Here is a 19,628-nt window from a genome sequence, read left to right on the forward strand (position 1 = left end):
ATCAACACCCACTTTGAGCCAGTTCACCAATCATCAGCCACAGTAGTATAGTGGTTAGTACTTCTCGTTGTGGCTTCCAACCCACAATTACCGAGAGGACCGAGGTTCGATTCCTCGCTGCGGCAATTCCTTTTGCATTTTCCTCCTGCCTGTCTTGCCTCCTCCGTTGTCTCTTCATGAATGTGAAGGCCGATGTAGGATTGGGCAATACTCCTGGCTTTTTGCTCTGGTCGTGCTCTGGTCGTGAAGGTCAATCGGCAAGAGAAAGTTTGAGTTTGGAGGGGCACTGCCCCTGTCTCCTTATCTATAATCTCGTTATCGATAACAATCGGACTTCCCCATCTCGGACACTTGGAGGGGCGACGATCGTATTTTACCAATTGATCCAAATTATTGCAACTTCTTTGATGTCTCTTCAAATCAACGTCGCCAAGTGTCCTCAGGAAGTACGTGTATGTGTGGTGGTTAGAGAAAAGTCAACTCCGCCACGCGCAACCCCCAATCTCAGGACGGAACCCCACGGCTCCGAAGCGCCTCCGAGCACCATCCCAAATGCACGTGCGGGGCATTCGACAGTGGAGGGGAGCTCTTACGTTTAACAAGCTGTTCAATTGACAACCTGGGAAGACAGACGGACATATCAATTTCTCTTCCCGGCGGCACATAAATGTGTCGATCCCTCCTCTCCAAACCTGTCCTCGCTGTATCCCTCATCATCCTGCTCATCGCCGTTTTGCTACCCTCCTCATCTCCCCTTCTTCCCCGCGTCGGCCTTCTCCTCGGCCATCTAGCACGCAGCACAACCCCATCCCCAATCTTACAAGCTCAAACCCAAAACCACCATCACCAACCCACCATGGCCTCCCAACAATACGCCCGCGAGCTGCGCATCGCCACCCTCGCGGTGCAGCGCGCGTCGCTGCTCACCCGCCTCGTCTTCCGCGACAAAACCAAGGGCACACTCTCCAAGGACGACAAATCCCCCGTCACCATCGGCGACTTTGGCGCGCAGGCGCTCATCATCTCGGCGCTGCGCGCCAACTTCCCTTCGGACCTGGTCGTCGCCGAGGAAGAGGCCGACGCGCTGCGCAGCGACGCGGCGCTGCGCGAGGCGGTTTGGTCGCGCGTCAAGAGCGTGCGGCTCGAGGACGAGGCGGCGGAGACGGAGCTCGGCGGGCCGGTGAAGAGCGAGGAGGAGATGCTGGATATCATTGATCTTGGCGGAGCCAAGGAGACCAAGAGCGGACGGGTGTGGACGCTGGATCCGATCGACGGGACGCAGGGGTTCTTGCGGGGCGGGCAGTACGCCATCGCGCTTGCGCTGTTGGTGGATGGGGAGGTGAAGGTTGGTGTCCTGGGGTGTCCGAACCTGCCTGTTTCTGACGAGGTGGAGTTGGATGTCGGGATCGGCGAGGGGATTGATGCCGACGAGAAGGGCGATGAAGGGCGCGGGGTACTGTTTGCGGCGGTCGCCGGACAGGGGGCGACGAGTAGGCCGCTCGGGAGGGGGGCGTTGGTCGGGGAGCCGAGGGGGATTAAGATGCGTGAGTTGAAGGAGGAGACGCTCAGCGATGCGCGGTTGTGCGAGAGCTTTGAGAAGGGCCATTCGAATCAGAGCGACGCGGCGAGGATTGCTCAGAGGTTGGGCATTACGAGGCCGAGTGTGAGGATGGATTCGCAGGCCAAGTATGGCTCGGTCGCGCGCGGGGCAGGGGATATCTACCTGCGCCTGCCGACAAGCAAGACGTACCAGGAGAAGATCTGGGACCATGCCGCGGGCGACCTGATCGCGCGCGAGGCTGGTGGCGAGGTGACCGATACCAAGGGCAACAGGTTGGATTTCAGCAAGGGCAGGACGCTGGCGACCAACAGCGGTGTTGTCGTGGCGCCCAAGGACATTCATGCCAAGGTGTTGGACGCTGTGCAGGAGGTGCTGGGCCTCAAATGAACAGCGGATAGTACAGCATCGCGATGGTTATGTCACACAAAATCCGGAGCCGGGGAACCCAAAAATATACAATACACATGAACTGGTAGTAGATACACAGGGCCAACCAGCCCCAACTCCGTTTTCCGTTCCTGTCCCCCCGTCTATTTGATCTTCTTCTGCTTCAGCTTGATCGTCTCGTCGTTGATGAAAATGCCCTTGCCCTTGTACGGTTCCGGCTTGCGCCACTTGCGAAGGTTGGCGGCGAACTGCATCACCTGGTGCTTGTCGATGCCTTCGAGCAGCACGCGCGTGGGTTGCGGCGCGCTGGCCTTCATGCCCTTGGGCAGGCCCAGCTCGACGTTGTGCGAGAAGCCCAGCTTGAGCACGACGAACTGCTGGCCTGGGTATTCTTCCTTTTCTGGCCGCTCCTCGACGGATGCACGGTAGCCGATACCCACTAGACGGAGGATGGCCGTGTGCCCTTCGGAAACGCCCATGAGATGGTTGTTGAGATAGGACCAGGTAGTTCCTGGTGCGGGTTAGCTAGGTGTCTAATGGGGAGACGAGAGCCTAGAGGAATGCATACCCCACATCTCTCGCTGGTGCCTCTCGTTCTGGTCCTTCACGCTGAGCTTTATCCTCCGCGCGTCAGGATCATGATCGATGTTGACGTAGTCGGGCACGTCAAGCTCCAATTGACCTGTCAGACTCCCCAGGTCAGCCACCATCCCAAGCTGGAACTTGGTCTACCGCCGTCTGCTCACCCAATGGCCCCTTGATGGTGATCCTCCGTTTCATCTGCTTGAGGTACGTCGTCACGTCCTTCTGGTAAAAGAGATCGCTGATTTGGAGGTCGACGCCCGGCGGCACGGTGAGCGGGGTGCGGCCGAGCTTGGACGGGCGGTGCGTCGTCGCGGAGAAGTTGCGGCGGCTGGGGGAGGTGGGCAGCGGGCTCGTTGAGCTGGGTGTGGTGGTGGTTTGCGGGGTGTGGAAGGCCGGGACCAGGAAGCTGGGGAGGGTGAATGTCTGCGACGGCGACGCGGCCAGCGCCCGCTGCAGGGCCTGCCGCCCCGTCCTTTGGGCGAACATGGTGCCGAGATTACGGTGGTTGGTGGTGGTGACGGCGGCGGCGGTCGGAGTGGTTTGGACGGCGCGGACGCGGCGACGGCGGAGAAGAACCGTCGTTTCGGTGCTCACAAAAAAGATCGGATCGGCCCTGCGCCGGGTCGCTCCGTGTGGGTCCGGATGCTTAGTCAGCAGGACCTTTCATATATAGACAAACCCTCGTTGTGTTCTGAGCTTCGACAACAACAACGAGCTAACATCAAGTAAAATAAACCAGCAATTTTCTTTTCCGCTATTTTTCTGACTCGATAGTTCGAGTACATACCTCTTGAAACGACTTTCAGATCGTATTGTGCCACCAGAAGAGTCACGGAACTTTTGAATGTTGATGTGGTGGTTTGTGTCCGTTGGTTGTTGCAAAGACTCAACAAGACAACTCAAAACAACACAGACCGTCTTTTGTCTCACAGTTATAGATGAAAGCTACTTTATTACGTGAATATCTTGTCACTGGGTCATCATAATGAGTAGACTCAATACACATGAGTCCCAAGCCCACATTCGTTCCGAGTTCTCCTCGGGCTCAGGGGAAGGGGGTGGCATGTGTTGTCTTGTCTTGGGCTCTAGTGCCGGTTGTCTCAAGATCCAGAGTGTTGTAGTGATTGTGCTGCGCTCACTGAGAATTTTGAACGTGAACTCGATGTATGGGTTTAGGTGGCAGGTGCCCGCCATCCCCTCGATCCTTCTTTATTTGACTCACCTTGACAGGCCAAATTCACTTTCCATTTTCCTCTTCCCGTCCCATCTTCCTTCCCATTTTCTTTTCCAACATTCCAATCCCCAAAACTTCGGCATCTTTTTCCCTCAACTTTTAACTTCCAACAACTCGCGTACACCTCCATCCATCGATATCCTCCCCATCCACAACACCATTTCCTGCTCGTCGGCAATACCCAAAATGCATTCCAGCCTCATTTTGCTAGCCCTTTGGGCCACGTATGTTGACTGCTTCTCATGGAGAAACGAAAAGAGGCTCGGTAAGCTTGAGACACCAAAGTCGGCCGACCCGAATCTGACCCCTCCCAGCACACCTCGACACAGAAAGCCCATCTGAACTCCTACAACGCGGCCATGCTTCACGGCTACCCAACATCTACGCCGTCGCTCTCAGCGAGCTCCAGGAATTGGAATCAGAACCTCTCTGCCATCGCGTGGCCGCCCGTCTGCTGGTCAACAACTGCCAATTAGTCGACGGCAAGGACGAAGCCACGATTCTGACCGACAGCGGCCGCCAAGTCCGAGACTTTGTGGATTCGTATGCCGCCAGTCTTGCCATTTGCGACCTGGAACGTGGAAGCTTCCAAATACCGCGGGAGTGCGCAAAGTTCCGAGAACCATCACTCAGCCAAATTGCTCTGCGGAATTCTCCCCAGCTCCACGTAACGTCGGGCGAGATTGGTCTCTGCCTCTCGGCCCTGGCTGCGTCAACCTCCGCGTGGAACACCTGGATCAGTTACCGACATAAAGCCTTGAGGTTCTGCGAGGCTGCGAGGGCCGACAATGAGAAGGGTGCGTTGCAATCAAGGTGTTCTGGCGCGTTCATTGCTAATTTCTTGCAGCACAAAACATACTGCTATACCAGCGGTTGACTCGCATCATTGCCAAGCTCACTGACGGCGTAGAGGATGAGCTCCAGAAACGTATGGACGACCTGGACAGGCGCGCCCACCAGTCCCTCGAGAAGATGGAACAACTAGCACCACATATCGGGCGCCTGAACGAAGGCTTGGTCAGCATTGAAAGGTTCCTCTCCCAGGATATGGACGCGGTCCTGCAACGAACCTCCAAGACCTACCAGGACAGCCTCCAACATGCAGAAAACCTGCAACAACTTCTCAGGATTCTGGTCGGAAACGTCGTTGAAAGCAACTCGCAGCTCGCCTTTGCGCATGAGCAGTCACTCCAGCAAGCCACAAAACGGGTCAACGACGACATGGATGCCTTGATGGCGGTGGTCTCGACAGCAATCGCCTCATCCAGCTCTCTCCAGCAGCAAATCGTAAGTCTCTCTCCCACCAAGACTCCTATCACTTGCTAACTGCCTGCAGCAATTCTCCAACCAGCAAACCGCTGAGCTTGTCCAACGCCAGGATAACCTCGAGCAAGGCATGGACCGACTCGTTAGTGCCACGGAAACGTTGACAACCAAGTTCCAAGACCACTCCGCCTTCCTCCACCAGGCCAACAACGTCACCAACGACCTCCTTGATGCTCTTCATGAGACGGCCGCCGTGGCGTCCTCCATGCAGGACTCCTTCCTCTCCCGCGTCGCCAACAAGAGCAGCTGGTGGCCGTACATCATCTTCCCCACGGCGAGCCTCGTCTTGGGGTCGTATGGCCTGCCGCCTTCGATGCTGCGGAATATCGGGCTCCTGGCGTTTGGAGAGGCGGTCGGCTTCGTTGTTTCGTCTTACGAGCAGATCCTCGGGATGGTGTTTGGGCCTGTGGGGGAGGTGGTTGCGGCGAATTCTACCGCGCCGTCGCTTTAAGTAGCGGCGATGCTGGTGTTCTTTGCCGCTTTTGACTTGGTCTTGCTTTGCTTTGCATTTTCGTTTCGTTGCTTTGTGACATCCTCGGGGTAGTAGAAAGCATGGCGTTTGGAGTTGACGGGTTGAACGACAAGGAAGAAGAAGAATGGGATCGGGGTAGTATGGCGTTAGGAGTCCAGGGGTTGAATGGGACAAGGGAAAAGGATGGGGAACGAAAACATGGAAGGACCTTTGGGACATGGGATCGTTACTTAGACGAGGATCTTGAGCTACCTATTATTACCTGACAACCTGAGTTTGGAAGACATGGACATTAGAAGTAGATCGACCTTGCACCAGTTTGGCGGTGCTCCTTCGGAATCGAGGCTTGCCCACGTTGCTTTGTGCCAGAACGGCTGGACGACGTATGTACAATGCAAGAACTGCGGTGGCTTTCACATGTGTGGCCTCGCCGCCATCTGGTCCAGGCCGCGCGGGGTTCATGAGCCAAAGCTGGCCCGGTGACCAAACCCATTCCCACAGGGCGGAAGGGAAACCCTCGGATTTGACACCGTCTCCGACGCATCGCAGGAAAAGTGCCTTACGCATACTACCACAAAACATCACGTACCACGGTACCAAGAAATAGTCTTGACGACATCATTGCGAAGGTCAAAGACTGACCCGTTCATTCGGCGTGATCGCATTGTCAATCCGTTCCATTCCTTTCCATTATGTCTATATCCCCATCCTTTCGTCTGACTCGTGATCAAGTCGTCTTTCTTCTTCTCCAAGATCATGCGCCCAGCCATGGATCCATCCATCCGTCCGTCCGTGCATCCTGCCCCGTCTATCCATCCATCCATTCATGCAGAGAATAGACAGTACTCCGTACTCCGTCCGTGTACTTCTGTACATACCACGTCCCAAAGCAAGACGTGACGCCCGTCCCCAATGCGTAGGCGTAGATAGGAAAGATGATCGGAGGGACGTTATGCAGGCGTTCCAGGGACGAAAGGAGACGAAGAAGACGTAGGAGACAAAGCAGACGAAGGTGCGTGCGTGCATGCGTGCGGAACCAACTTTCTTCGATGCAAAGCTCTCCAGATAACCGATGTCAAACCCAACAAAAGCCATCGTAAAGTAAAAGTCCCGTCTCCTAGCCAAACCATCCAACTCCATAACGCCAGGTGTATTGTTGTATTGTGATTGTTCTTGTTGTGTTCTTTCCCTTTATTCTCCTGGGTATCTTGGAACGCCCAATGAATGACTCAGCACCCGGCCATGTCGCGATGTCGGAAGGCGTTTGAGTCAGGTTCGTTCGTTAGGGTCTCATCGCAGGGTTGAGCTTCGGGTTTGTTTGCCTGAGCCTAATAGCCTGGAAGGCCTGAAGGCTATGGCTCACCCCGTTTTGTTGAAGAAGAGGTCGAGCATGGGATGCTTTGTTCGGCATGGATCTGTAGTCCATGTCTAGCACGGGTCGGATTCGTTCATCCCTTGGTGGTTGGCTTCGTTGAGGGACCCGGCGTGGCGGCGGGCGTTCCCGCCCTGGAGATCGCCCTCGACCTGTTCCCTTCCGAGTAGAGGCCGTGCTCCTCGATATACTGCGAAGAGTTAGTCACTTGTCGAGGGAAGCAGCTCCGAAAGAATGCGGCATACCTCGACCACCGGATCCGGAATCAGGTACCTGACGCTGAGGTCCTTCTTCAGGAACAGCCGGACTTTGGTTGAGCTGATGTCGTTCTGAATCACCTGGTTGATGACCCAGATGTTGTGCTCATACTGCCTCAGCGACTCGAGGGCCTGGTCGATGTCGGTACCGGAGCGTTCGATGATGAAAGCCCCGTAGGAGCCCAGGATCGTGTCCAAGTCCTTGGGCGCCCACAGTCCCGGCTCGCCTGGTTTCGGTTAGCAGCTTGCGACGACACACAAAACCCTATTCGGCCGACATACTCATGGACATGACCAGGTCAGCGCCCGCCAAGAGCGCAATCCGAGCCTTCTTCATCTCCCCGTCGACGCCCTCGATCCCGCCCAGTACCTCGTTGATTTCGTGGTCAAAGTGCTGCAAGACCTTGGCGGTAGGAACATACTGGGGCTCGCCGCTGGGATCGCGGTTCAGCGTCTCGTACGGGTCGACCATGAGCCATGACGAGTTCTCGACGGCGCGCGAGCACATGTTGACGCGGTGGTGGCCCGGGGCCAGGCCGGCCTTTTTGTAGGCGTCGCTCACGGGCGACAGATAACCCCCGCACACCTCAAAGTCGGTGTTGAAGCGCACAAAGTCCGAGGCCATCTCGAACATGCGCAGGTGAAGGAAGGTGATAGCTTGCATATCAGTTTGTCAGCCTGGGTATATGCTGCGTCAATCGGGACGGAGGGCTCTGCTTACGAGAGAACGACCCGCAAGCCACCAACACCAGCGGCGTCTTCCCGGGCTCGGTCTGTCGCCGCTTCAACTTGTCGGTGGGAAATGTGTAAGGGGTCTCGGTGGCATTGAGCATGGGATCTTGCTGCTCCAAGAGCATGTCGGGCGTTTGAGTGCCCGAGTCGACGGTGCTGGCGCTCATGTTTTTTGGGGGGGAGGTAGTAGTGTTCGAAATCGGGGTTGACGAGGTGGTGGTGATGGACGGCTGCAAGTGACGCAATAATGAGACGGGAGAGATCGTCAACGGCACTTGAAATGCTCAACCGAGGATGCGGGGCAGGGCCCTGTGCTGCTGCATGCAGGTGGGTGTCTGCGATGGTTGGTGGTGTCGCTGAGGGAACGCTTTTCCCGAGCTGCCGATCCGAGAGAGTCGCAAATCGAGCGTGGGGTGGCGCAAACGCCGGCGCAAGAGCTAGTTACGGAGGGAGCGCCAATGAGTGAGGGAGCGGATGCAACGGTGCAGCTGACTGAGGGCCCGCGGAGGTGGCCGTGGTCGGGGATGCAGGATTGCCAGAGAGAGCGACGACTGTGTAGTGGATGTTGGTGAATGAATGGAGTCGTGGATCCTCAAGCGGGAGTCGAGGCGGGTGAAGGCAACTTCTTATACCATCTGAACCTAGGGCCCTGACTTGGGATCTTTGCTTGGTGTGACACCCGCTGGATCAGCCGCTGGCGCGGGGGTCCCGTGAAGAACTAGGTACTCAAGGCCCTAGCGGTAGGCAGCGAACCATGGAATAAAAAACGGAGACGCTGTCAAACTCAGGTACTTATACGTAGCACGAAGCTTTCTTCGCTGCCTTGAAAGCTCAATGCCTGATCATTGGAAACTGTGTCTTTGAACTTTGTAATGAGTGTGTTGGCTCAATCCTCCTTAGTTGGTTTGGTCGATTGTTCAGATCCAGGCGAGGGGATGTCTCATGGAGGGGTTGCCCATTCTCACCGGGCAATGACGCTGTACCTCGGCGCCCGGGCTGGCAGGCGCGGGGGTCTCCGACAGGCAGCACAGGGCAAGTGCAACCCCAAGCTCTGATGCGTCTCAGGAGTGGCAAAACCTTGCATGTCGCCTCAAAAGGAAACCTGGACCGGCTCAACCGCTCGTCTCGAGATTCTGTCGATATTCCCTCATGGATTTCGTGATTGTCTGACAATATTTTTTTGCCGGCCTCTTTCAATTCCATCTCAAGTTTTCCTATTTTCCGAGTCCAGAACACATGGCCGTCTTACGTGGGAACTGTTCCCCTGACTCAAGGCTCACGTTCAACTTCTAGACCACTAGCCTTCTGAACGTCTCCCCGCACCTAGACCCCAAGAGAACACCGCTCTCTCACTTGACTTCAGCACGGCGCTTGTAGGTTGTCAGAGCGTCCTCTAGGTTACAAATCGAAACCGTCCCTCGTGTAGCGACTCCACATGTCTATACTCCGTAGGCGCCTCGGCGCATTGCAAGCGCTCTTTTTGCAGTTTTTGTTTTCTAAAAACCTTCGGGTAAAAATGTAATCCCCAAGCAAGGCTCGTGCTCCTCGAGTTTGGTTTGTCGGTTAAAAAAATCCATCAAGGTTCCTCTGCCGATTTCGGAACCTTGGATTGGGTGACCTATGACGACATTGGCGAAAATGGGGGAGACAAGGTGACAAAGAACACGAGACTCTCTCAAGATCAAAAATAAGAGCAAAAGCCTGGATTTTGCAGTGGACTGGTTGAGGTTGAGACGCTCAGGAGTGTCATGCAGCCGTCCTGGGGAGAAGAGTTGCTCTGACGACAGGGGTGGGATTATTGACATGCAAAACAACAACCCCAAGACGTTGCAGGCGTCACATCAAGGAATCAAAACTTCAGAGTTTTCTTCATGCGGGCTAATTACTAATATGTCGTGGTAATCTGGAAGTTGAAATATCAATTTCAATTGCGATTGTATGTGACGAGTGAGGTTGAATACCAATTATATCCGTATTAGTCGAGCGCTACACACGGGGGTCTGTTGTTGACTCTTGGGAATTTAACCACCCTGAAGCATTTCTGATGATCTCGCAAAGGACGAAACCAGTAATTCATCGCGCCAAAGGCTAGATCGGGATTGGAAATCTCAATTTTCTTCCCGCGCATCACTGCGCGACAATTCCATCTACATCCCAGAATCAATCACATGTCCCAAGCTATATACATGCGAAAATTCCAAATCTCCAAGTGAAGCTCAGACGTATATCCCACCTACCCTCCCGTTCATCCATCATCCTTCATCTCTCATACATGTGCGTAACCACAGAACATCCCATCATCTCCCGTACCTGGCAGGGAGGTAGTCAATCCTTCATAACCCAGTAACGCCGTGTACCCCTTAAAATGCAAAAAGACCCAAGTACAAGAAACCCAAAGTACGTAGTTTGCACAAAAGATCGTTCCCCGCCCAAGCATGTACGTGGTCGTGTACATCATCGTATCTCATCCGGCAGCCCATTATGTTTCTTTTTGTTGTCTTGTTTTGCGCCCAAGCAAACACCGTCCTCCTCCTACCCAACCGGCATTCAACGACGGCGTCCGAAAAGAAAGTCGGGCAGCTATCAATCTGCAAGTTCCTCGGTGCTGCTGCTGCTGCTCGCGCTGGACGTCGTGACGGTGCCGTGCATGTTGTCTCTCGCCAGGCTGACCAGGTGGTAGATGCCGAAGGCGATGGCCGCGAGGAGGATGAAGAGGACGATGATGATGACGGCGATGACGTCGTTTTGCTTCATTTTGGCGGTTGGTTGTGGTTTCCGCTTGGTCTGTTGTTCGGGAGGGTGATGACGGTTGAGGTAATGGCGGTGGTTGAGAGAGTAGGCTAGCGCTCGACGCTGGACGAGACGAGTTCGCGGCCTGGTGGGTGTCTAAGAGGTGCGCAAGCGGTGTGACAAGGCGGTGATGTCTTGCAAGTTCGTTCCCGTGACAGACAAGTCGTCGAGGTGTCGCTCTGCTCGATCTGGGCGTGTAGAGCTTCGCTTGAAATATGCCGTAACGTCTCGGTCGTCGTGCTTCAGGACAGCAAACAGTTCACGTAATCTGTCGGTTGTTAGAGGTCTTGTCTGCGAGGCGGAAAGAGAAGAGGTAAACTTACTTGAACCGAATCCAGGATGTCGGTGTAGCTGGCTGGCTGTTGCGGGGCTGGCGTCGCACACCGATCTCAGCGTCTCTCCGCTCCAGATGTAAGTTGATCTGGTCCAAGTCTAATAGAGAGCAACCGCTGTTTTCCGTTCAGCAACAATCAACCAGACAACAAAAAGGACGCCAAACAGCTAGACGGCAAATGGCAAAGTAGTTGCATCAACAGGACGGGGGGAGGGAGTTGGGCGAGCCCACGCTCACGCGCGAGCATGCAGGTGCCCGCCGTCAAATAGGGTGCGTTGCCCCGCCACCTCTTTGTTGGCAAAAAAGTCAATAAAAAGAGAAGGCTGGGTTGTCTGGGGCCGCAGCGGCGGACCACGCGAGCAGGCTCCGGACCCCTGTCTGTCGGGCCGGAGGTTGGCTTGTCGGGACCCACCACCAGCCTCCCGCATGGCTGCAACGCCCGATTGGTTGCGTATTTCGAGGTTCCTGCGATTGGAGACAGCAGGCCACATGCTAGATGCTGCTGCTGCCAGCACTTCGGGATCTTCTTGTTGCGTCACCTTGAGGATTACGGAGGACTGAGATTCAGTTGAAACCTGGAAGGTATCTTTAGTGCAGAGAACCCGTCTGGGGTTGACTACCAATGGATATCTGGTAGTGAGATACATAAGCTAGGTGCTTTGCAAAGCAAGACTCAGAGGCTTGTTAGTTGGAGGCAACTGATCCGTTGCCATGCAGTCAAGTCGCCCGCCAAAAGGAACTATGGAAATCAGAAACGCCATGCGCTGATGGAATGAGGACCAGTTTGGACTGTTCCATAGCAACTTCACCAATTGGATATCAACCCAACCCGAGCAGGACCGGGAGGTCGAGGGAGGGAGCAAAGTTCGTTTGGTTAAATATGAAGGCACGCTTCATGCGAGCAGGATGCGGGTTTCACGTTACGCTGAATCCTCAATGGGCGGCGTGTTGCGTCGGCCAGAAATATCACGACTCGGCGTCCGGATCTCGTTTGATGATCCTTACGTGCCGCTCATAGAATTGCAGCATCTAAACCAGGTCAGCACCGCCGCAACTCCAACCCCGGTTGGCCTGGTCTTACCTTCTGCGGACACCTCTGGTAGATAACGCTGGTAGGATGTTGCGTCTTCTTCCCGTTCTTCCACGTCAAAAACACCATAAGCTTGCCTGTCTCCTCATCCTCACAGGCATCCAAGCTCTGAATATGGTCCTCCCAGCTTCCCGGTGGGGGCTTCCACTCTGCATCTTTGGCGCTGACTGGGGGTTCTGAGTCTCTGGGATGTGAGCCGTTCTTGCGCGATCGTTTGGTTTGCGCCTGGGGCGTGGAGGATGGTGGCCGGCCCCTCTTTTTCGTCTTCAGAACGTTCGCAGCCTCCTCGTAGAGCTTTTCCCGGCCGCCGATACTCTCGAGGTATTCGTTCAAAATCTCGGACGCATTTTCCCTAAGAACCCAGTCGTCAGCGCGAGCCCCACCCCTCCAAGCACCGATCCGCCACGTACATGAGGTTCTCCTCGGGTTCCCACGTGCGATCTGACTTCTTCTCGTATCCCTCCCATTTTACCTCGAAGAGCGGAACTCCCTGATGCTTGGTCAGCCACCTGTCAAGTTGTTGGACTCAACAAATGCACCTTACCCTCTTGTCGATCATGTGCGACATGATCTTTTCCACCACGTAACTAGCGCGCCGGTGTCAGCCCGTCTCGTTGTCACCTCGGTAAGTCCACGGATGGGGTTTCGTACACTTCCTCATCCTCCTCGCCGCCCTCCTCTTCCTCCTCGCCAGCATCTCCGTTCTTGTCGTCGGCGGAGACGACCTCCTCCTCTTGCTCGGGCTCCTCGTACTTGGGGGTTTTGCGGGGCCGCCCTGGGCCCTTTTTAACGGGCTGAGCGACCTCGACACCCGAGGCGTTCTCGTCGCTGTATGCTGTTTCCGGTATGTTAGCGAACCGTTGGGAAGTTCGCAGAATCGCAAACGTGGAGATTGGAGAGTCGCGACGCGACGCGCCGGTTATGATTCGCAGTTTGGTCGCAATGTCGCAAGGAGGCCGATGGTGTTGACTCACCTTGCGGCATTGTGAAGGTCTTGCGAGGCTAATTAAGAAGCGCAGATGAGGAAGAAAACAATGCGGTTGCTGTAACTTTCTTTGAGTTATTGAGGTTGTCGTCGTCTTGCAAGTTCTTGAGGCGCGAGTTGAATCGGCCAGTTTCCAGCGATTCGGGAGACGCGAAGGAAAAGTGGGGCTGGCTGCATGTAATTGTGGCGCATCAAAGAACTCAGCCACGTGTTGTGTGGCGCAGACAAGTCTTCTAAGGGTTAGGGTTATGATTGTCGGTCCTCTCCCTCGAAGACTTGAGTCTCGGGGCTGCGTCCAATTCAATTTCTCTTTCATCGACCTAGGGTTGCAGTGTCAATGAGCAACGGAAGAGATGAGACATTGCCATTGCAGACTCAACAACTTTACGGACGGAGTTATTCGTTGCCTTCGTCTGAATGTCAATTGCCGTGTAACCTCGGAGTTTACATTTTCGCCTTTTTTTTGCTCCGTCTGACATTCAATTTGTCCTGTCATTTTAAATCTTGTGTTGTTGATTGAGTCTCCCTCAGCCAGGAAGCAAGTCCTCTAACTCCAAGCTGCAGTCTCAAATTCCGGAAGGCTTTCGATTCGCTTTCGGTCCAGCAACATTCAACCTGACTCGCCATAGCTCAACAGCAACGCTGCCCGGCAGAGTTTGCTTTCCGAAACCCGAGACGCCAGCTCCTGAATGAACGGGACAATTCCCGTTCACGGCATCCACTTTGACGGGACTGTCCGCAGGAGGCTAACACCGAGCTTAATGACTTCTCTGGGTCCGCCAAGCAGTCCGAGTCGAGCCTAAACTTACCGGTTGCAGGCTCCCCGGGCCGTGGAAGTTCCAGAGAAAAGGGGTTGGAAACTCTCTGGTGGGCGAAATTGGCTCTCATTCTTCGAAAAAGCAACCGTATGTTTCACATCAACACAACGCAAGGTCCTGTTGTGGTTACCGAAACGGCCCGACAAGAACCAAGAGAAACAAGTTGCAGCGGTAGCGACCAGAAATGGACAGCTGGTGCCGTGCAGGGTTTGCAGCGGTTGACAGTTCCAGAAGGCCGCCAGAACGGTTTTCTGTTGTTCCAGAATCGCGTCTGGACATAACGGCGGGGACCCAAGCAGCAAAGCAAAAGCCATCCGACCGGTTATTTCTGTGCTCCGTATAGGTTCACACACAGAACTGGATCAGCGTTTGTGCAGAGGCTTGTGACGGTACTCCGTACTAATTATAGTATCCCTCTTGTTTCCCTTGAGCAACTTCTGATTTGTGAGGCAAGTCACATTCGAACTCTCAGAATCAACAACTCATTGCCAAATCGCATGCGCCGCCTCCAGTGTTGTGTTTATGGCTTGGGTCTCGGACAAGTGGAACGCCCCGGCAGGCTGGGTTGGACAAGACGCCGGTGGCAAAGCGACGCTTCGGGCCATTCCGCGAGGATCAGCGCCAAGCAAATTGACAGCCTTCCTCAAGTTCGCTTGGGCAACACGACAACGTCAGACTCCGCCGCGTTCATATCAGGATCGTGGTTTGCAGCAGGGGCCGACTTAACGCGCCAGCATCCACACTTTGAGGCGGCTCGTCTTGCCTGGTTAATAAGGTTGGCGTCGTCTGCCCAACGCGACAACACTTATCCGTGACGTTGGTGAAGGATGAATAAGCGGCATGAAACGGAGAGCCGCAAACGGGTCGCTTGTATGTACTGTACGGCATGCCGAAACAGAACTATGGATGAGTGTTACGCTGCCCAGTGTGAGAGCCGCCATCTACCTCTGTCCGACGTCTTGAAAGCTGATGCTGGACCTCTCACGACTGGGTCCTCGCAACATGCCTACGCACGCTCCCGTCCCTTCTCCGCTCTGCAATCAAGGCGTTGCGTCGCCCGTACATATGCGGCTTCGTAAGCTTGTTTGTTATACCGACGACCCCAAGGTCCTCCGGCTTCCTTCCGGGACCCTGGCTTAACTCCAAGCCTGTCATGCTCCAAAATGCTACCCGGGGTGAAAGGGGGGGGGGGGAGGGGGGAGGGGATCCCGAAAGCAGTATCGAGTCATCTGGTCGTCGCGGCCCCAGGCGGTGACGGTGACCGAGAAGCAAAAAATGGCCCACTCCTTCACCTCTCCGCCGGGGGTTTAAATAAGTCATCCGGCCGTCCCCGACGGCAACCCTCCAAAAAGCTTGATGGCTCTTGGCCGATGATATGGCAGATAGTTACCATACAGACGGGTCAACCCTCAGCCACTGCCGTGCTTCTCAAGCCTCGTCTGACAGAATCTCCTTGTGGACTTCCCTGAAACTACTCCCCCCATCGGTCTCTGACCACCCAGGCCGCGGCACATGGCCATGGCCGACACGAGCGGTAAGGGTCTGACGACGAGCGGCCGTCGGGACCCGACCACCACCAAGGCCGTCAAGGACCGCACCTGTCCGTACTGCCACCAGGCATTCACGTCCTCTTCCCTGGGCCGCCATCTCGATCTCTACATCCGAGAGAAGAATCCCAAGGCCCCGGATGGGATCCACGACGTCGAGGCCATACGAAAGCTCAGGCAGAACATCACACGCCGACAGCCCCGGAGTGGTGTAGCACGTCGGACGGCATCGATTGGGGGAACCCTGACGGCATCGTCCAGGAAGAGCTCGGCTTCGGAGGACCCGGATTCGTCCATCAACCCCTCGCCGGTTTCTCACAGAGACAGTCTCAGATCTGGGTATTTAACCGTAGACGATGGGAAGGGTGGTAGGGATATCTTTGACGATGGTTGGGGAGCCAGGAGGTTGGGCCGGGTTGTGGATAAGCAAGTCTTGAAGGCGCAACTCGACATGAGGCAGAGGATACAGGATGCCGAGGACACTTCGCGAGCTGCCGAGCTGGCGTTGAGGGAATTGCTCGGTTCTTTAAGAGCTGCCAAGTGAGTGTCGTTGCTCTTTCTCACTCGTCGCAATGCTGACATGTTCGCAGACTCCTCATCGACATTGAATCACCTCCCTTTGACTTTGACCCTTTTGCCCTGGACTTCCCGGCCTTGACACTTCAGTGTTTGGAGCCACCACCGACGCTGTTCGCCACGACGCAGCATCCAACGCCGACTTCGTGGTCCATCCTTCCGCCGGGCCATGTTCAGCTGGAAGCTCTGCATGCCTACTTCCGGAACGAGTTCAAGCGGTGGAAGACTGCGTGTGCAGCAGCGGCGGCGTCCGTCGCCGAGGAGTCTGTCGATGCTTCTAGCCCTTCTCTCGGAGACCCCAGGACTAGGATTGCCAAGGCCGAAAAGGCGGCCGAGCAGATGGAAGGGCACGTCTACGACCATCTCGCCGCGACATATTCCATCTGGAATGGTCTGGGGCAAGAACAGCGGGAGCAGCTCTGGCGGCTGGAACTAGCACGCAGTGTGGGGCGAAAGCAGCAGGAAGTCAAGCGGCTCAAGGAAGCCCAGCACCTCCTCCGTCAAGAAGTGGCGAACCTGAAATCGCAACTCGACCAAGTTACGCAACCCGAACAGCCCAAACCCTTCCGGATCCCGCTCCCACCAACCCTCTACCTCGACGAGAAGCTCCTCACCCGCGCCATGGAAGAAGGCATCGTCAGCCGTGGCCAATACGTCGGCGTCGGCGTCGGCGACCACCAACCCCCCCTCGACACCCTGATCTCCTCCATCATCAGCCGCTGGAAAGACGTCATCGCCACCTCCCGGGCCGCAACCGCCGGTCTCCAAGCCCAACGCTCCCTCGACACGGCCGCCGCCCTCCCCAGCGACCCCAGCCCGCGCAGCTCCACCGGCAACATCTCCCCATCCGCCTCAACCCATCAGCCGCTACATCTACATTCCCGGCAATCCTCCGCCAACATCAACCTTAACATCTCTGTCTCCGGTGCCGGCGGGCCCGGAACGAGCGGCTATCTCACCTCGGCGGCCGCGTCCACCGATGAGTCACTCACCCCACGCATTCCGTCAACCCCCGCCGTGCTGAGCCGCGCGCCGTCCATCAGCATCCAAGAAGCTGACGAACAGCAAGCCGGCGGTGCGTCCTCGGAGGCGAACAGGGAAGACGACGACGATCAGGAGATGCAGGACCATCGGCGAGGCGAGGAGGGCCATCATGATCCAGATCGTCATCCAAGTCTTGTTCGGGATGACGAAGAAGATGACGATGTTATCGGAGATGACGCAGATGGAGAGACGGATGCGGATGCTGACGCGGATCCGGACGCTGATGGGGATGCCGACATGGATGATGTGTCTGTCCCTGTTTCACTTGCGGGGTCGGTTCCTTCGATCCCCGCCACCAGCGGCCAGCAGGGTGGTGGGGGGTTTACGGACGTCCGGTTTGCTGCTGCGCCTGCTCCGTTGGTTGGGCAGGGATTGCAACAGCAAGCACAACATATCCATCATCAGCATCAACATCAGCATCAACATCATATGGTGGGGGGTATCCCCATGCCGGTGTCACCTGGGTTGGCGCCGCAGCAGCAACAGCAGCAGCAGATGGGGCTGGGGATGGTGCCTAGCCAGTTGGGGGGAGGGGTTGATATGGGACAAGGAGGTGGCCACATTCATGGCGGAATGCAAAATTGGGCTTGATATTTCCCTTGTAGATATAGTGTAAGGAGGTTAACAAGGAGTCTGGCGCATCTTTCTCGGCTCAGAGAAGGGGGTAGTAATGGATCTGGAAGTTGGAAGATAAAAGGGTTCTTACATGGAAGGAGTAAAGGGCATATATAGGTGTTTGAGGCTGCTTAGTCAGGGAATAGATGTGTGTTGTCAGGTGATGACTTGCTGTCGGTTGGTCTTGAAGGCTGAATAGATCCCGACTTTTCTCCCAATACCTCCTGATCTAGGGCATCATCTAATCCAAACTTTGTGAGAACCCTGTGGTTTGATCCATGGATTGCAAACAAACAAGATAAGAATGCTGTCCAGGTCCAAGATGCGGTGTCTGGGTATAATATGGAGGCGTTGCTTATTGCGTGTCTCTGGGGGTCCAACCGATCTATGTCCTCTTCCTCTTGAACAACATAGGCGAAGGTTAAGGTTATAAGGTCCAACACAAAGGTCTCCGGATTTACTTTCGGTTATGGCTATCTATACTTCCTTAATTACTGCTTTTGACATGAAAATCCCATCCCTCCCTTTCTTTCTTCCTTCAACCACCAAAATGCACTCCCATCATTTCCAACGGCCGAGCTAAAATTCAGACACCCATTTTCGAACTTCAGCTCCAATATCGCATCCAGCAGAACGTCCTTCACATAAACCACCTCTTCATTTGTCAGTGACGTCTCCCATTCACGAACAGAAGAGTCTAGTGGTCTGGCTAACATTCCGAGTTCGCAAGGTAGAGCACGTCTCAAGCAGCACGATGGCCGACAAAAAGACTTCCCGCGAGGCGCTGCGTACCCACATCCTGCGTCTCCTTGAGTGTATGTCCCACCCTACCTTCAACGATTTCACATCTCCGTGTCGGTCATGGTCAAGGTGCTGGCTTTCCAGCAAGTGAACGACATCCAGCTCCGATACCTTCTGGGCGCGCAGAATGCTGCGTACAAAGTGATTACAAGTATGTTGCCATCCATGCTTCATGTCTTACAATGGTATCTCTGGGTGACCGGCCCAAGTGCTGACAAACACACCAGGCCAGACCAACCTCATGACTGAGGTGCTGGCGGTATATGATAACGTCCGCCAGCAGCAGGTCCAAGTCCAAGGCATTCAAGATGACTTGGAAAATGCGATCCTAGGGGTGGACAAAATGCAAAGGGAACTGCAAGCCTTGCTGGAGAAGCTTTAGGAGCAGGGAGATGGACATACATGCTGGGCTCGGGGATGGATTAAACGGGACGGGACGGTAAAAGAAAACCCAATCTCTTAGAGCCGACAGTAAATAGAACACCTCCAGAGATCCTTAGCCTTCCCTCCAAGATTCCATTCATCTCCTCGTAAAAACAAGCTTTCTGGGTTACGGGGCTGTTTTGTCGTGGTGCTTTGCAAATTCGCAAATTCTATGACTGTGTATGTGCGGCGTTAATGGTCTTGGAGCCGAAGCGGGAGTTGATGGTGGTGACAGCGGTCAGTTAATTAACTAAGCACAACGTAGTACAATTCCGCTGTCGCGGCTGCCGCCGCGGTTTCCGCCGCTTCGTAGTTGTCACCAAGGTGCGATATGCCCAAGTAAAAAGAAAGCGTTGCACCTGAGAGGCATACTCCTGGTATACCTATATGACGCATAGTACGACCCCGAACAAACTTCCTCTCCGGTCGGCTGGACCACGAGTCCAAGTAGGTGCTCGTCGTCGAGGTGAGATGCAGCTAGAACGTCTGGAGCGGGATTACGTCGCGTGCTTTTTGCTGGCGATGCCAGAGCATAGAACATGGTGCTCCAGCGAGACATGGGCTACGATCTCCCAGATGCTGGAAGCTAGTAAGGCACGACTCGACACGATGAGCGAACGCCTTAGGCTGAGGACAGTGATTAAGTTACAGAGTTTTTAAGCCGCAGACTGTGATCGCG

General features: G+C 55.2%; 9 protein-coding genes and 1 non-coding gene across 10 annotated transcripts; 5 read left to right on the forward strand and 5 right to left on the reverse strand.

Moving 5' to 3' along the window:
• Positions 1-36: 36 nt before the first annotated feature.
• On the forward strand, positions 37-125 carry VTJ04DRAFT_t138. The gene has a single exon. It is a non-coding gene; the product is annotated as a tRNA-His (tRNA).
• A 731-nt stretch (positions 126-856) lies between these two features.
• On the forward strand, positions 857-1,948 carry VTJ04DRAFT_10231 (uncharacterized protein; the record flags this gene model as incomplete). The annotated part of the gene is made up of 1 exon (XM_069357948.1): positions 857-1,948. One exon carries the CDS (start codon positions 857-859, stop codon positions 1,946-1,948), a length of 1,092 nt encoding a protein of 363 aa, XP_069214965.1.
• A 143-nt stretch (positions 1,949-2,091) lies between these two features.
• Positions 2,092-3,019, reverse strand: VTJ04DRAFT_10232 (mitochondrial 54S ribosomal protein uL6m; the record flags this gene model as incomplete). The annotated part of the gene is made up of 3 exons (XM_069357949.1): positions 2,092-2,459; positions 2,517-2,630; positions 2,695-3,019. 3 exons carry the CDS (start codon positions 3,017-3,019, stop codon positions 2,092-2,094), a joined length of 807 nt encoding a protein of 268 aa, XP_069214966.1.
• A 934-nt stretch (positions 3,020-3,953) lies between these two features.
• VTJ04DRAFT_10233 (uncharacterized protein) lies at positions 3,954-5,544 on the forward strand (the record flags this gene model as incomplete). The annotated part of the gene is made up of 4 exons (XM_069357950.1): positions 3,954-4,032; positions 4,082-4,564; positions 4,615-5,054; positions 5,104-5,544. The coding sequence occupies 4 exons, from the start codon at positions 3,954-3,956 to the stop codon at positions 5,542-5,544; spliced, it is 1,443 nt and encodes a 480-aa protein (XP_069214967.1).
• Positions 5,545-6,261: 717 nt separating this feature from the next.
• VTJ04DRAFT_10234 (uncharacterized protein) lies at positions 6,262-6,705 on the reverse strand (the record flags this gene model as incomplete). Its single annotated transcript, XM_069357951.1, has 1 exon — positions 6,262-6,705. The coding sequence occupies one exon, from the start codon at positions 6,703-6,705 to the stop codon at positions 6,262-6,264; it is 444 nt and encodes a 147-aa protein (XP_069214968.1).
• Positions 6,706-7,013: 308 nt separating this feature from the next.
• On the reverse strand, positions 7,014-8,093 carry VTJ04DRAFT_10235 (uncharacterized protein; the record flags this gene model as incomplete). The annotated part of the gene is made up of 4 exons (XM_069357952.1): positions 7,014-7,127; positions 7,183-7,421; positions 7,477-7,851; positions 7,916-8,093. The coding sequence occupies 4 exons, from the start codon at positions 8,091-8,093 to the stop codon at positions 7,014-7,016; spliced, it is 906 nt and encodes a 301-aa protein (XP_069214969.1).
• Positions 8,094-10,198: 2,105 nt separating this feature from the next.
• VTJ04DRAFT_10236 (uncharacterized protein) lies at positions 10,199-10,770 on the forward strand (the record flags this gene model as incomplete). The annotated part of the gene is made up of 2 exons (XM_069357953.1): positions 10,199-10,269; positions 10,332-10,770. The coding sequence occupies 2 exons, from the start codon at positions 10,199-10,201 to the stop codon at positions 10,768-10,770; spliced, it is 510 nt and encodes a 169-aa protein (XP_069214970.1).
• Positions 10,771-10,812: 42 nt separating this feature from the next.
• Positions 10,813-11,541, reverse strand: VTJ04DRAFT_10237 (uncharacterized protein; the record flags this gene model as incomplete). Its single annotated transcript, XM_069357954.1, has 3 exons — positions 10,813-10,984; positions 11,040-11,165; positions 11,288-11,541. The coding sequence occupies 3 exons, from the start codon at positions 11,539-11,541 to the stop codon at positions 10,813-10,815; spliced, it is 552 nt and encodes a 183-aa protein (XP_069214971.1).
• A 475-nt stretch (positions 11,542-12,016) lies between these two features.
• On the reverse strand, positions 12,017-13,124 carry VTJ04DRAFT_10238 (uncharacterized protein; the record flags this gene model as incomplete). The annotated part of the gene is made up of 6 exons (XM_069357955.1): positions 12,017-12,079; positions 12,132-12,492; positions 12,551-12,630; positions 12,685-12,727; positions 12,792-12,975; positions 13,115-13,124. The coding sequence occupies 6 exons, from the start codon at positions 13,122-13,124 to the stop codon at positions 12,017-12,019; spliced, it is 741 nt and encodes a 246-aa protein (XP_069214972.1).
• A 2,331-nt stretch (positions 13,125-15,455) lies between these two features.
• Positions 15,456-18,908, forward strand: VTJ04DRAFT_10239 (uncharacterized protein; the record flags this gene model as incomplete). Its single annotated transcript, XM_069357956.1, has 5 exons — positions 15,456-16,030; positions 16,081-17,620; positions 18,456-18,540; positions 18,615-18,677; positions 18,754-18,908. The coding sequence occupies 5 exons, from the start codon at positions 15,456-15,458 to the stop codon at positions 18,906-18,908; spliced, it is 2,418 nt and encodes an 805-aa protein (XP_069214973.1).
• Between the last annotated feature and the right edge of the window lie 720 nt (positions 18,909-19,628).

Source organism: Mycothermus thermophilus (assembly GCF_041956435.1).
Source record: "Mycothermus thermophilus strain CBS 625.91 unplaced genomic scaffold VTJ04scaffold_7, whole genome shotgun sequence".
NCBI classification, from domain to species: Eukaryota; Fungi; Ascomycota; class Sordariomycetes; order Sordariales; family Chaetomiaceae; genus Mycothermus; species Mycothermus thermophilus.